The following is a 17,339-nucleotide window of genomic DNA, read 5'->3' as shown; positions in this document are numbered from 1 at the left end:
GCAAGTTTGTATCACACAATTCAGACTTGTGTCTCGCAATTTTTGACTTTATAACTGGCAATTGCAAGATTAGATTTCTCAATTCTGAGAAATACAATTAGAATTGTGAGATATAAACTCACAATAACCAGAGAAAAGAAGTTAGAATTGCGAGTTTATATCTTGCATATCATATCTCTCAAAAATTTAAACTCACAATTGCAAGATATAAACACAATTGTGAGGGGGGGGGGGGGGGGGGGGGGGGCATCACAATTGCGGGAAAAAAAGTCAGATTTGTGAGAACAAAAAAAAAGAGTCTGAATTGCGAGAATTCTGAACTGCGAGGTATAAACTCACAATAGTGAGAAAAAAGTCAGAATTGCGAGACAAACACAATTGCGAGAAATAAACAACTGCGAGAAAAAACACAATTGCGGGAAAAAGTCAGATTTGTGAGGGAAAAAAAGTCTGAATTGCGAGAAACACAATTGTGAGTTTTTCCTCGCAGTTGTGAGTTTATTTCTCGCAATTGTGTTTCTCGCAATTCTGACTTTTTTCTTGCTATTGTGAGTTTATGTCTCACAGTTAAGATTTCTCGCAATTCGGACTTTTTTTCTCTCACAAATCTGACTTTTTTCCCCGCAATTGTGAGGTTTTTTTCTTGCAATTCTTTATCTCGCAGCAGTGAGTTTTTCCTCGCAGTTGAGTTTATTTCTCGAAACTGCGAGATAAAACAATTGCAAGAAAAAAAAAACTCATAATTGCGGAAAAGTCAGATTTGTGAGAAAAAAAAGTCAGAATTGCTAGAAATCTTAACTGCGAGATATAAACTCACAATAGCGAGAAAAAAGTCTTAATTGCGAGAAACACAATTGTGAGTTTTTCCTCGCAGTTGTGAATTTATTTCTCGCAATTGTGTTTCTCGCAATTCTGACTTTTTTCTCGCTATTGTGAGTTTATATCTCGCAGTTAAGATTTCTAGCAATTCTGACTTTTTTCTCGCTACTGTGAGTTTATATCTCGCAGTTAAGATTTCTAGCAATTCTGAATTTTTTCTCACAAATCTGACTTTTTTACCGCAATTGTGAGTTTTTTTTTCTTGCAATTGTTTATCTCGCAGTTGTGAGTTTTTCCTCGCAACTGCGAGATAAACAATTGCAAGAAAAAAGCCATAGAGAGAAATCTTAACTGTGAGAAACTCACAATTGCGAGAACAAAGTCAGAATTGCGAGAAGTTTTCCTCGCAGTTGTGAGTTTATTTCTCGCAATTGTGTTTCTCACAATTCTGACTTTTTTCTCGCTATTGCGAGTTTATATCTCGCAGTTAAGATTTCTCACAAATCTGACTTTTTTACCGCAATTGTGAGGTTTTTTTTCTTGCAATTGTTTCTCTCACAGTTGTGAGTTTTTCCTCGCAGTTGAGTTTATTTCTCGCAACTGCGAGATAAAACAATTGCAAGAAAAAAACCTTAGCGAGAAATATTGTGAGATATAAACTCACAATAGCGAGAAAAAAACCCTCATAATTGCGGGGAAAAAGTCAGATTTGTGAGAAAAAAAAAGTCTGAATTGCGAGATATAAACTCACAATAGCAAGAAAAAAGTTAGAATTGCGAGAAACACCATTACGATAGAAACTCAACTGCGAGGAAAAACTCACAATTGCGAGAAATAAACAATTCCTAAAAAAAGTCAGAATTGCGAGAAATAAACTCACAACTGCGAAGAAAAACTCACAATTGCGAGATAAACAATTCAGAGAACAAAAGTCAGAATTGCGAGAAATAAACTCACAACTGCGAGATCTTAACAATTCTGAGAAAGAAACTCACAACTGCAAGAAAAAAAAGTCACAACCGTGAGAAATAAACTCACAACTGCAAGGAAAAACTCACAATTGCGAGATAAAAAGGTTGCATTACAGTTTTTATGTTTATTCCCTGGCATAAACAAGCTTCCATAAGATAACCCTTTAAAACTGCTTTCAATCACTTTTCAGGTGTAAGGTACTTCTCTGCTTCAGATCAGTCAAATCTGATTATTTACACTCATTCTTCAATTATTATGTCATTTGACAGATCCATATTAATCTAATGTCCCAGCTGTCAGTCATTCATTTGAGCGTTGCAACCAAGTAAATGACTTCATTAACTGTTTGCGATTTAAAATGTAAATTACACGTCTATTGTCAATGTATTCTTTAAAAAACAAAGTCTGATATTCATTTCACAGGATACGGAATTGCTGTCGTCAGGATATTGAGATTATATTGTGACATTAGTATTCAAATCTCAATACTGCAAATGAGGCAGAATATTAGAACTGTGCACTGCCTTTAAAAAGGGAAAAGAAAATCACAAACGATCAAAAAGCAACAGGCCCTCCCAAATACCACATTGTACAAAATAAAAGCTCCTGCAATTATAATAAAGATCTCGATTGATTTTGGTTAAGAGTCAAAATTTAGACCTTGAGTAAAGTGAGCAGCTGATATTATTCGGAATTAAACATGACATTTATAGCACATTCATTTCACGAGCCTAATGTAATTTATGCTGACGCACCGCTAGCAAGGCTGTCCGACAGCCGCTTGCCGCTCTGCAAACATCTCCCCAGATCCAGCACCAGTGAGCAGCGGACGTGAAGTGCAGTCAAACTGCTGATTGGTGAAATCACAATCATTCGCGTAGCTAAACCCGTTTCGCTTTTTTAAAGCACCATTACTCCACAGTAAAGTTATCACTTCTACTCATTCCCCATCTCACATATATTACTACAATATTTGAATAAATAACATCTGACTCCAAATCTCTTCATACAGAATTGGAGTGGCTTTGTTTTTAAATCAAGTGCCTCTTTAACCATCAACAGCCTCTGCCGAGATTATATCATCTTGAGTAAACTTTAAAAGAGATTTGTTTTACCCAATTCATAGCCTTTCAATACTTTTGAATTTAATAAAGTACATCAAATAATATCCATAAAGCAGTTACAAACAAATATATTGTCCTATACCGTTAATTATTATTATTTTTTAATAATAATTATGAAATTACAAAATAAATGACAACACATTCTCACATTTATGGATTTTTGGCTAAGATCAAGTGTAATATCTGAAAGTGTATTTCAAGGCTATTAAGCAAAATTCTCTTTTAAGAGATGGAAGAGGAAACTGCTGTGGTGCAAACTTTGTAGAATTTGCATACATAAATAATTAGTACATATTTCAGTCTAAATTTAAATAATATAATCAAATTTTAGAATTCTTAACTTCTAATTTTTTTTCGTACATGCTTTTAGGGTGACAGTGCACACTTTACTAGCAACTAATAAGAATAATATTTCATAGTAGCAATATAGTGACGATGGATATACATTTGGAAAATAAAACGTTTTAAATTAGTTCTGGTATGCTTTACCAATGAAGATATTCTTCTGGGCTCACGGATAAACTATTTACATCTGTTAAGTGCTATTTGTGTTGCTGTAAGAAAACTACTGGACAGACCTGAACGAGGGGGCGGGTTTGAGAACGATCCCGGAAAAAAATCATAGCCTCATTTGCATATTTAAAGGGACATAAGAGGTCTTTGTTTATCTATCCACCTACATTGTGCACCATCTGAACCAGTAGTGTCGTCTTGACCTTCGCAACAGCAACTTGATGTAGTAATTTCGAAGCTTTGTATATCTTTATCTATTTGTGACGGTAATAATAGTAAAAAAAAAAAAAAAACATTAACCCAATCATTGGGTGAGAGAGGGACTTTTTTTTTTTAACCCTGAAGTTGCAAACCCGTAATATCACTCTTTGTCATCTGAACAGCTACAAACACACTCAAATGTCTCAATTCATGTTTACAAACACAAACATGCAAAGATGGTTAGAGCAATAAAGGATCGACTGCCCCTTTGTGGCACTGAGCATGGTGACAAATGCCGACGGATGGTAAGCAGTTCTTCGGTAACTATGAATCGTCTTTTTTTAGATGTTGATAACTGAGCTGGACCAGATTGGACTGTTATTTGCGAGTATATCTGTTCAATTTCCAATGCACTAAAATTCCTGTCAGAACATTTGTTTTAGGTCACTTAAATTCATAATCTCTTTAAAAGCATTCCTGGAATCTTGGAATTCACTTGTTATTAATATGAAAATATGAGTGTAGTTGCTGTTTGAAGGCAACAATGAAAGTTTGTACTTCTATACAATTTTTTTTTTCTTTTTCTACACAGAAAGCAGACATACCCACTCAAGCTCAGCCAAGATGGTAAACCTCAGTTTGACTACAAGCTAATATGCAATTCACAGAAGCACTGGAAAGGCATTGCGATCACGGAGTCTCGGAGAAAGGAGACGGTTGCTGTGCTGCGGTTACGGGACGTCAGGTTTGGGGGTTTCTCCAGACAAGGAGCCGAAGCAGGTGGGGATACCTGCTGAGTTTGGCATGGAATCGGCCTGTGGCTCCACAGGAGTCAGAGTAATTTCCACTTCTCCTCTGTCCTCTAATAACGTTGCAGGTGGGAGGTACGAGATGGCGGACTGTGGCACTTCTAGGGGAACAGGCCTTCCTTCTCTGGATAACGGCGCACGTTGGATGACCATCCTCCTGGTCAGCTCGTAACTGGGTTGGTTGGGCCCTTGCATTAACAGGACGGACTGCTGCTTCTCAGGGTCTGGTGCAGGTTGGCACTGCACCACTATGCCTCTATTCTCAGCGTCTGTCACTTCCTGGATGGTCGGAAGTTGGCTAAGCATCAAGCTTGACTGGTCCTGGATCACAATTTCAACCAACTGCGAAGGAGTTGAGGGAGCACAAGAAGGCATGGCCTTTTGGATTACTCCTCTTGTGAGCAAAGCTGGATTTGGATTTGAGGTTGGGGCTGACTGTACCTGTGGTGCCACGTCTTCAGGTCTTGGCTTCCTGGGTCGTCCTCTTTTGCGTTTTGGAGCAACACCAGCGGCTGACACTGAGGTGGATGGGTCAGGACCCCTCTTTGGAGCCGCCGGTCGCGCTCTCTGGACGACTGGGGTCGGAGCAGCGGAAGTGGCGACCGTGACGGAAGTTTTCTCACGCTCAGGGTAAGAGAGACTCATGCCCGATGGCAGAATCATAAGAGGGACGGTGCCGCCTGGTTGAGAGGGTATCGTTGTGACGGTAATGGGCAAAGTAACTTGAACACTTCCCGAATCGGCAGGTGCCAGACACGGTGGGGAGGTTTTCTCAGGAACGGTGCCTCTGGGAAGGAGCTGAGGCAGTTTCTTCATGTAGGCCTCCACTCGAGCTGACTCCACCTTGTTGGTCTGTTTATCACTGACCTGCTGCTTATTGGATGACGGCTGTTCCACACCGTCTTTCTCTTTTTGCTGCCAAAAACAACACAATGATGAAGTATTATATTTACTGTTTATAGTATGTAATACTGCTATTATGCATGTTTACATGCACACCAGTAAACTGATAACTCACAAATTTCAGCTTCTTGAAATAACCAGTTTTCCCCGTTTACATGCACGTCAGTAACCTGACTTTATTAATAAATCAGGTTATTTCCCTGTAAAAACATAATAATTTGCCTATCTGACTCTGAGTTTTCCATGTTATGTCAGTTGTAATGTTAAATAAAGCTTGCAACATGTCAGAGGGAACTTCCAGCTCATAGGTTACCCTATCGTGCAGTTACAGATGCAGCATTTTGACTGAATTACTTCTACTGCATGAGATGAGAACACATTTTCTGGGTCATGAAAGATTCTGCGTTTGTGATATTTCCTTCTTTCTCTGTCTGAATGCGCTTAAATCTGCACTAAGGATGTGTTCTTATCACGTATCACACATGTGCACTTCAATAAGCCCATAGAAAGCGGGTTAATACGTTTACATGCCGGACTAAATCAGGGTAAAAAACTACCTGTGTCGACCGGTTTATGCTTAAGCCGTTTATGACCTTACTCTGTTAAAAGAAAACGGGTTACCAGGTTTACATGACCAATTGCGTTGTCAGCTTTTTAAGCATAATCGGCTTAAGAACGTGCATGTAAACGCACTCAATGATCGGCTGACAGTAAATGATCCTACTTAGGATGTGGCCAAATAAATGACCATTAAATATTGAACTCAGTTAAGAAACATAACAGAACAGAAAAATGCACAGATATATTAGGAAATCTGTTGCCTGGGACAAATATAAATGATATTGTTTTATACAGTGACTATACAAAAATATTAGACATTGAAATATTTGATGATATTTGACAAATATTTGCAGCAATCAGAATCAACCATTCTAGAGAGTAGTGCAAACATTTCTGACTTATAAATATTTATGAATTATACAGATTATTTTATTTGCATAGCATTTTTTTTTTTTAAATTAGCAGGGATAGAAATGAAAACCAGTAATACCTTATTTTCCGCACTGCCACTATCCTCCTCTGCTCGGGAAGCTGCTGAAATCTTTTTGATTACCTTATGAGGTTTGGAAGGTCCACCTAATGAAAAAAATAAATGAATAAATAAAAAAACAGGCAAACCATGGGTTCTTATTGTTAACTAAAACCATTTTAAAAAATAATTTTATTTTCACTGCTTGAAATAAATCTAACTGAAATAAGAAAATATAAAAAATTTAACTTATTTTATTTCATCTAGCATTTCCCAATTTGAGGTACTAATATAACACTACATAAACATATGTATACGTATATATATATATATATATATATATATATATATATATATATATATATATATATATATATATATATATATATATATATTTATTATTATTATTTTTTATTTTATTTTTTTTAACTACTAAAAATATGACAAAAACACAGCAACATTACTAACAATCTAAATAAATTAACATTAAAAAACAAATGAACAAAACCTATAATGATACTACAATAACACAGAGTAAAATTGACTTTAAATGTACCTGCAAGAGCGGCTGAGGTGACCAGCTCGGCTTGGCTGCAACGTGGGTTGACGATGTGCTCCTGCACGAGGAAGCGTGCGATTTCAACCACCGTGTCAAAAGAACGCTTCAGGATCTTTTGGGCCCAGTCGCAGATGAGTTCACAGGCTGCTTCGGTGACCTCCTGCTTGTAGGTTTGCACCAGTTCTGTCAGTTCAGACTGGAGGTGGCACATCAAATGGGCATATGAATAGAATATTTAAGCATAATGTTAAAAATAACTGATAGCCTATATTATTTTCATTTTGTGAAAGGAAATTAGAGAAAAAGTCAGTAGTAAGAAGACAGTCATACCGGGTCATTTTTGAGGTCCAGGTTTGGCAGTAACGGCATGTTTAACACGGTCTTTCGACGTATCCCACTATAGCAGTATGTGCTGGAAATTACGTTAAGGGACAATATACTATAAATTAAGTTATCAAATTCAAAGATATTTTTAGTTTGAATTCAGTTAAATTATTATCAATTGAAGGAATTTGAAGCATGAGACGAAATTCATTTGTCAATAGTATTAAGACATCTTAAAAACCTCTCAAAACCCAACCATTACAGATATATTCCACCATGAAAAATAAAAAAGGTAATTGTGACTTCTCAAGTTTTTGTTTAGCAAATGTGAGTTTATAATAGGGTTTTCCCTATTCTCTTAATGGGTGTGTTTTGGGCGTAACGTGCAATAAACCAATCAGAGTCTCATCTCCCATTCCCTTTAAATGCACCATGGTGGATTCGCTATTTACATGGCGGAATATGTGAGCGGAAAGACTAAACGCTTTTCCAGAGAGGAATCCTTTTATTTGTAATATTTAAAAATGTTTGTGTGCTTCTGCGCATCCCTGTGTGTAATAAGCAGAGTGTGCGCGCGTTGTGCACCCGCCTATAGGCGCATATTACTAACGCGCTCTTTAAATAACACAACAAAAATAGACCAGGTTTTTTTGTTGGTCAATGGCGCAATCATTTTCAGTTGCCTCAAAATAGCAACGCACCAACAATGCGCCTGAACAAACCTCGTTTTCAGGCCAGCACACCCATGAGCGAGAGTGCATTTGCTATTTAAACAACGTGGCGCTGGAAGTGTAAATAATAACCGAGTTGGGCTGAAACTGGCGTCGTATTGCACCGGGTGTATGATAGGGCCCATAAACTTGCAATAAAAATTATAATGACCTTTTTTATTTTTTAATTCCGTGGCAGAAACAAGCTTCCAAAATATCAAGAGTGCTGACATTTGCAGAAAGCCATCTAAGTCTTTAACAGTTCACACACAGAATGTGTGTGTTTTCATAACATTGATGAATCTGTACAATCACTCTTGAAGACATGGTGTCTTGGACTGCTCTAGATAGGGTTTTGGAAATGTTTTGAGGCAAAAATGTTTGTCTGTGTTTTGTTCAAATTAAATGAAACCAGGGACAAAAGGATATTTGGACTGTCCTCTACCGCCCAGTCTTCGTGCTTTAATGTTAGGGAAGATGTCTCGGATGATTTTTCCAAAATTTGCTGCACTTAGAGGCCGATGCTGTAAGTTGTCACAGTGCTTCCTGTTTAGATATAAAAAGAGGCCAGTAAGTAATCATTGTATTTTTGTGAAAATTTGCAAACATGGTCAGAAAAACAAACAGATAATGGACCCTTAAAAGTCTAGGAAAACAGCTGATATACCTTTATTAGATATAACCACAAGTAATTCTGCCTATTGGAAGTTTCCTGGTCATAAATTAGACATGAATGCCCTTTCAAGTCGTATTTACTACTGGGAAACTCTGAGATTTTTGATTCCCGATTTTCTGAGTTGGGCGTCCCATAAACTGCAACTGTTATTCTTTATTAGTTTTTTCCACAACAGCTACATCGCCTTGTCTTGTCATTAAAGTGGTGCTTATTTTGCTGTACATATATGAACAACTATTTGAAGCATATTGTATGTTTTATACACACCAAAAATAGCATGTATTTGACCGAAAGTCCAGAATCGTCAGCAAGTTGACCATCTAGCACAGTCAATGTTGTATGAATGGGATTCAAAATTAAATATTTTTGGCTTTAATAAGATTTCGACTAGAAATAGGCAAGAATCCTTACCGGTATGTCTCGTAAACATCTTGTTTAGGCAGGCAGGTGTCAGGATGTTCTTCCAAGTGGCTACGGATCCAGTTGCAGGTATGAAGCTGATCTGCCGTGTTGACTGAGTTTGAATCACCACTGGTGCACACAGAGAAGCCGTTTGTAAACATGTTTCACATATAACATTTCTTGTCACATTTGTTTTATTTCTAGCTAGCCTGAAAAAAGGACATCAAATATTTTTTTTACTATTCAGAAATAATATTTAAAACACAGCATTCCAGATTAAACAAATGGATCAAGACTGACTGAAGTGTGTTTGTGTGCTTTTATGACCTGTACCTCTTCTCTCCTGCGCTTGGACCTGAGGGTAGCTGTAGATAAAGGTAGAGCTTGTCGTTGTCAGAGAAACGCTGTACATCTTCCTGAGAGGAGACAAGTCACAGGGAGAAAGAAGGAATGAGAAAGAAAATGTGAACCCAAAAACACTGCAAACGAATGAGAGTTTAATATTATACTTTACAAAAAGACACAGTTGTAACACAACATAAACATGGTAGCCTAGTTGTTATAGATCTGAACTTCTAATGTAATAGTTGTGGGTTCAAACATAATCTACCACCATTGTGCCTTGATGAGAGTTTCTCCAGGATTCACACTATAGCTAACAAAAAGTGTCATCCTGTTAGATCCTTGTTATAAATAAGAAATAATGACTCCAGCTGAAAATACACTTGATATCAATTATACAACATCAGAAGACTGAAATCTCATTATACTTTATCCACTTACCAAAATTTTGTCCACTTTGCCCTGCACATTTTTACTGTGAAAAGATAAAAAAAAACATACATGTATATCTGTTCAAATCAAGATGGAAAGAAACATTTTTCTTTTAACATTTCTGGTAATAACGGTAAAAAATAAAAAGTGTGTAATTTCTTTGCCACTAGCACAGTAGTCTCAAACTCAGTTTCTGGAGGGCCACAGCCCTGCAGAGTTTAGCTCTAACCAGCTCCAACTCATGCCCCCTTCACGTGCTTTTGGAAATTTGTTGATTCCCACTCCTCAGGTTGTGATTATGAACTTGTTGCATTCAAGTACTTTGTTGTCGTAATGAACAGGAATCATGGAGGACACCAGGTTTATTCTTGCGTATTTATTGGGAAAATCTTATTAAAACCAAAATTATATGTAGTGTCACATGCACTGACAACCATATAAACATTTACGATGCTATCCATATATCCGCTGTCTGCCGATTCTGTAATTTCGGTCAAATGCATGCAGGCTATTTTCGCTGTGTATAAAACATACAATACGCTTCAAATGATTACTCATTTGCAAACATGAACTACATATATGACCAGACAATCTAGCTGTTTTTTAGGGAAAAAACTAATAAATCATACCTGTTACAGCAGTAATTCTCCCCGCCACCATGTTTAAAATTTATGGCATCAGGAATTTGGGTATCAAAATTATTTCCGAACTTCCCAGTGGTAAACACGACATCAGATGGCGTTCATGTGCCATTTTTACCAAGGAAATAGCACGTGAAGGCAGCAACACACCTGCTTGGAAGTTTCTAATAATCCTGAGATCTTAAATAGCTGGATCAGGTGTGTTTGATTAGGGTTCGAGCAAAACTGTGCAGAGCTGTGGTCCTCCAGGAGCTGGGTTTGAGACCACGGCACTAGCATCAATAATGACAATTTACCCTGGTCCTCGAGGGCCACTTTCCTGCAGAGTTTAGCTCCAACCCTAATCAAAGACACCTGAACCAGCTTATTAAGCTCTTCAGGATTACTAGAAAGCTACAGGCTGGTGAGTTTGATCAAGGTTGGAGCTAAACGCTGCAGGAAAGTGGCCCTCAAGGGCCAGGGTTGGGAACCCCTGCTCTATACTGTCTGCCACTGTTCACAAAAAAGACTTGACTCAAACTAACCACTAGTTGAGCCAATGTAGCTGCTGGGATTCGTTTCTCGTACAACAACTTTACTCAATGCTTAACCACCATTGTATGATACATCATTGGAGAAACTAACTATCTAGCCACGACTGTTTCCCGAAAATATAGTAACTTTGTTATACATCCGTCATTCGAACCACGTTGGTTCAACAATATAGTTAATGACATCTAATAACGTCTACAAATTGAATAACTACTAGATCGAATAATCGGATAAATATCAGATTATTGCTTTACATAACAAACATGGCATCTGAAGACAATTGCCCTGTCCAAATAACCACATTTGCGGTCTTGGCCGCTTGAGAGTGCGTGCATGTGACAGGAAGTAAGTGTGCAAGTCTGTCCAATGTCTTAAAGGTCCCATGGCGTGGATTTTTTTATTATTTTATAATGTTTCCTGAGGTGTACTTATATTGTTAGTATGATTTTTACATCATAAAAAAGGCAAACAAGGCATTTTTTCTATCCTGATATTAGCCATCTGGCCTGAATGCTCTGTTTGAAGGGGTGTGTCTGCTGTGAGACTTCAGTGAAAACGACCTGTTGTGATTGGCTGACATCTTTGCATTTGAAATGAGTATTAGATTTTGTGGCGGAGGGGGCGTGGTTTAGCGAGGTCTGAGTCGTGGACCAGAGAGACGGAGAGCTGGAGAAAGATTGCTGAGAAAGTTATATTGTACTAGTTGTTGAGAGCGCTGTGAGCGTGAGTTTATTTTGTTTGTATCTGAGAGTTCTGTATAAACACGAGTCCCAGTCACGCCGACCCTGTCTTCTTCCTCCTTATTCTACGAACTTTGTAACATGTGGAACCCCTCTCGAATACTTTTACCGCGTTTTTTTTTACCATCACAGCTGTTGAGATGAACAAATAGTGAAAGTGTTGATTATAGCATTATTTTTTAGATCTTTTCTCATCACATGAAAGGCTGCAGTGATGAGCATTGAGTAGATGTGTGATGTGTGATTGACAGCTCTGAACATTATAAAGAGAGTGTTCTTTGATCGCTCTCTGTAGATTAATCACAATTTAAATAACAGATTTGTTTCATGCTACTAAGAGAAACAATGTGAAGTTGATCGTTTAGTCACTGGCTTGATTCACTGATGCATAAACAGTATTAAACGATTTAGAAAGAAAGTCTGAGTGAACTTGAATAATTAGCTACACATCACAGATCAGGCATTAATGAACACTGTTACTCACTGTTTGTGGCGGTGCTGTCGAATCCATATGGTAAAAGTCTGTTTGTAAAGCCTGTGCTGACATAGCGACTAAAATAAACTGAATCCATTTTCTCCAAATTCTCTGGGCGGGCAAAGCAGAGGAAGGGGAGGTAACCGTTCCCCGTATGACGACATACAGGGAAGATTCCAGATCGGCTCGTCTGAGCTTTCATTTTCTCAAAGGCAGAGCAGGATACCCAGGGACTGGTTTACACCTATCGAAATTTCTAGCAACTTGGGTACCACATACAGGCTAGGGGAACTCATATTAATGTTAAAAAACATCATAAAGTGAAATTTTCATGTCATGGGACATTTAAAAATGCCAAAGTGTAGCGCCCTTAATGCACAATAAACCCAAACTATCTGGAATACCGCTTCGAAGCGTATCCCATTATGCATTATGTTTGGGAACTCAAATGCCCCGAAATGAGATGTCGCGGAAAGCATTACACTTAAAGTTAAATTAATTAGATACAGTGTTGGGGGTAACGAGTTACAAAATAACGGATTACAGTAACGATATAACTTTTTTGGGTAACGAAGTAAAGTAACGCATTACACTAAAAATATTGGTAATTACACTACTTTACTAGACTATAGGAACGCGCTTTCCTGCGTTACTCAAGCCGTGTTTGCCTGTGTGTAAAGATCTGATATGTTTAAGTGCTGCGTGCACCGTTGCCATATAGCAGTGTTTCCCAACCGAGGTGCCGTCTGACAAGAGCAGTGGTGCCGTGTAAAAGTCCTTCAAATTCTCTCTTTGTAAACTTTGTTCAATTCATGCGAGTGCTGCCGTATGTTTGAATAAGACCACTCATTTTCGCCGTCATCACAAATGAGAAGTCACGCGCGCTGTGAGAAGATTTTGTGTCTGTGCACTCATCCGAAAGCGCGCACACGTCTCACACTGCGCAAATATTGAGTTCTCTTTCAAGTTTTGCTCTTGAACGGACAAATTCACACAAAAACTATGTCAACATGCCCATCTTGATGAGTATCCTAGCAGACATAGTCTGTATATGCCTTAAAACGACGCATATCCGAGCATTAGGTCCAGGATTAGGTCTTAAAGGGGCAGTAGGATTAGGTCTTAAAGGGGCAGTAGCCTTTACTGCTGTCTGTTTAATGTCAAACAACAAAAGACAAGGACATCACTCACTGCTCTTGATTGAATAGATTTTGTAAATTTAAAAAGGATTAATCTTTAATTTATACAGTCAAATATGCAATGTTATTTTACATTTGATCAATTTCTGTACCTGAAAACTAATGTTAGACGTACCTGAAAAACCTGAAAAGCATTGTTTATTTTATTAGTGTCTTTGCTCAATAGTATTTATTTGTGCTGCTGCTTGTATTTAAATAATTTGTTCTTATTATTTTCTTTATCTTTATTTGACAGTAGTCCTTTTTGTTTGTTTGGGGAAACACTGCATAGAGCCATATGATATTTGTCCATATATCTACACACTAAATTAAGAAATGGGAAAGTAAAGTAATAAGTAGTGATGTTACTTTTCAAATACAGTAACTAGTAAAGTAATCTCATTACAATTTACAGATGTAACTAGTAACTAGTAACTAATTACTTTTTTTGAGTAACTACCCCAACACTGATTAGATATTACATTTAATTTGGTAGTAAGATATAAAAAGTGTTGCCACCATAAAATTGTGGATTCTGTTAGTTACATAGCGACTACTGAAAAGACATTTAGAATAATAAAAAAAAAGCTCTGTAAATACTTAAAGTGTGTCTCATTGGGTAATCAAATTATATATATAGGCCTGTCACGATAACTACTTTTTGTTTCGAGATATATTGTCCCAGAAATAATTGCGATAAACTATATCATTGTCATTTTAAGACTATTTTATGCCACTGAATATATAATCCTAATATAACAACAGCATAATAATGCAAGTAGACCTACACACTTTCAAATGACAACCTTTTAATTCTTTAGATCATGTAAATGAAGGGCAAAAAATATATTATCCTAAATAATTTTTTTTTAAATTGAATAAATTGTGAAACGGCTTTAACACTCATCATTCAGCGTTGACATTTATATGTGCACCGGAACAGGGGATTGCGGCTTTGAAATCCCGAGTCCATTTGGGCTTATTCTTCCAAACTGTCAGTTGTCAGGAAAACACTATAACGCCTCAAATGGTGCCTTTTTTTCACCTGTCGATAACCGCTCTGTGTATGAAGGAACTGCCCGAGAACCACTTTCGCCTCCGTCACGGAAAACATACAAGATGACAGCACAATCGAGTAAAATGTTGGTGACATTCATTATCATGTAAACATAATGGGCGATATATATTGAATCACAAAAAATTATTGAGGTCATGTACATATATTGTGCGATATATCGATATATTAATTATTGCGACAGGCCTAGTTATATACACTTGCAGTCTTCACACCTACTTGAACAATTGGGCCAAATACAGGAAATACATCAAGTCGACAAGTGGTCAAGTTCAAAGACGGCAAGTGTGGGTATTTGGACAGGGCATACTTCGCAATTTTTCTTCTCCGTTATTTTGCTTAATTTCCAGATGTTTCATTCAATCGCAAGTTCCCTCTTACATCACTCAGGGGTTAGTGCCGCATGATATACCGGTACTAGGAAGGTATCACAATACCCAGCTATTAAAAACAATAAGACACCACGTTTTATTAGTACCGGTACTTTAAGAATGAGAGCATTCTAATAAGAGCTATATTTGTTCATTTGCGTCGTTGTGTGGCAGCAGGTGTCAGGGTGCAGCGTTTGACGGATTAAAAAGTTAATTACATCTTAGAGAACAAAGAAACATTCATGCATGAGAAAATAAAGTGCGAAACGTGTTTGATGTTAGCCACCTTTCAAACAGAATGCGATCGCAACTTGCCTAAATTCAATCTGTTCATTATATAAAGCAATTGTGTCTCTTCAGAATTTTTTTGACTAAACTCTATTCATAAGGATTCGTTTTACAATCTCTTTATGAACTTTGTGAAGGGTCAAAGTGGTAGTTGGTAGTACAGAAATCTGTCAGATCTTAATTTTTGTTCCGTAGATTAACGGGTTTGGAACAACATGACCCAGCAAGCAATAGCCATAATTTCACCGTCTTGGTTAACTATAGACCTGATACAGTCCGGCTACGAGTAACCCACTTCTAGACAAATAACCTTGAATTTGGTTACATGTCGTTTTTGCCAAAATAACTTGTGAGATGTATGAAATTTCATCATGTAAGCAAAGTCAACAGTGATTACAAGGTGCTTGGTTTCATTTCTTTGGTTAGACGTCTATTCATTTTCACTGACAGCCCAAATTTTGTCTTGTTTTAGCCTAGATGTCAGGGCTGTGTTTGGACGGTTATTAGACGTCTTAGAGGTAAAATTGCTTGCTGTGGAGAATGAGTAAATGATGACAGAACTTTCATTTTTTGGGGTGAAATTTCCCTTTCATTTTGAATGTGATATACCATTTCTTCAGGTAATAGACACTGATGTAAGATCTTATCTGAAACACAATGAAGAAAGAGTGAAAAGTAGTAGTTCTTACGAAATGTTGCTCTTAAGCTTCTGCAGCAGCATACTGGGCTCCGTCTCCCCCTCCCCAGCCGAGGCGTCTGCCTTTAACTGATCTTCTGCCATGTCTCAACCACTCTGGACCGACAAACTGCATTCAGAACCCTCCTGGACCTGAAGCTCTAGATATGAGATATGAGGCAGATATTAGTATGTGTTCATGTTAGGTTTTAGCTAAAATGTTTTAAAAAAAGTAAATTAATTATAGGTTTATTGAGAGATGCAAACAGGGCTGGTCTAACACACGTACACTGTTGATTAATGCAACTGTCAACAGTAAAAGTTGTAGGGTGTTTGCAGTTTTAACACCATATTTGTGTTATTAGGTTTTTTAAGTACAATTGGTGTTTTATACTATTTCTTTAATATGCAAAACAACAAAGTCTGCAGACAGCTTGTTAAAATAGTCTTAAAACAAACGGCTTATTGTTAAACAATCAATTAGTCACGTGACTGTAAATGAGCATCAATTTCACTACAAACTAGCATATTTAGGCCAGGTTTACACATACAGCGACAGACTGTAAACACGCAGTAAAGCCTCGCAAGAGCCTAAATTCTCCCACGTCTAAACGCTTAAGGCATTTCCCCCGTTTTTAAAATACAGCCACTCATGAAACTGTTGTCAGGTCAATCGGATAGCGACCATGCCCAAATACTGCAGGGCTGTTTTTCCTGCCCCAGTCCAGACATTCCCTCATATTCAGCAACACACGCGCCCAATGAAGATCTCAACATAAGAAACTGATGCTTTTAGCTTTTGTATGCATGATACCAGGATCAAATCCGATCACACATAATCACTTTAATGCATGAATTAATCAAACATACGACTAGCATATATGAGACATGCACAGTTCAGGTTGATTACACCCATGTGTATCTCTCTGTGGGCGTACTGACAGGCCAACCAACCAGAAACTAGACGAGGCCATTGGTTATTTATGACCAAAAACTCATTTTAGCGCAAGTTAACCAAATTCTCAAACGCAAATGCTTATTATTCACTAGGAATAAACCTCACAGCAGCCTGGTTTTAATGAGCATGACATAGCGGCTAATAGGCTAACGTGAGTTCGAACAGGCCGAAGAGACGTCGACTTAACAAAACCGACATAAAATGAACAGTTATGTTACTATAATTCGAAATGTAATGACATACTTTGTAAATAATAACTTTAGATTTTAGTATATGTATGCACAAGCTAGCTATCGTTAATATCATTACCCATGACTGTTCCTATAGAACTAGCTAGCTACACTTGTACGCCTCGAAAACCTTCGATTATTACATTAAAATACCTGGCTTTTCTCATAAAGTATACCCATTATCATTGTACAAAGTTTACCTAGTGCAATATCTCAGTCAAATACAAAATAATTGTACCGTTTATTTTATAAACGAAAAAGAAACTACCTGAGACAAATATTGAGCAAAAATCCCCTTTCGGCTTATTTTGTGATTGGACGACTGTGTTATGTCTGCCTGACTACAAAGCAAAGCTCGAC

At 37.5% G+C, this 17,339-nt stretch overlaps 1 protein-coding gene across 1 annotated transcript; it reads right to left on the bottom strand.

The window, feature by feature from the left end:
- Positions 1-2,596: 2,596 nt before the first annotated feature.
- On the bottom strand, positions 2,597-15,896 carry rfx5 (regulatory factor X, 5; the record flags this gene model as incomplete). Its single annotated transcript, XM_079830114.1, has 9 exons — positions 2,597-5,353; positions 6,393-6,478; positions 6,928-7,126; positions 7,261-7,342; positions 8,400-8,510; positions 9,052-9,171; positions 9,376-9,458; positions 9,826-9,859; positions 15,805-15,896. 9 exons carry the CDS (start codon positions 15,894-15,896, stop codon positions 4,361-4,363), a joined length of 1,800 nt encoding a protein of 599 aa, XP_079686240.1. The 3' UTR covers positions 2,597-4,360.
- Positions 15,897-17,339: the final 1,443 nt, after the last annotated feature.

Source organism: Gobio gobio, assembly GCF_949357685.1.
Source record: "Gobio gobio genome assembly, chromosome: 11".
NCBI lineage: Eukaryota > Metazoa > Chordata > Actinopteri > Cypriniformes > Gobionidae > Gobio > Gobio gobio.
The sequence above is the reverse complement of the archived record's forward strand: the minus strand, read 5'-3'. Positions and strand labels throughout refer to the sequence as shown.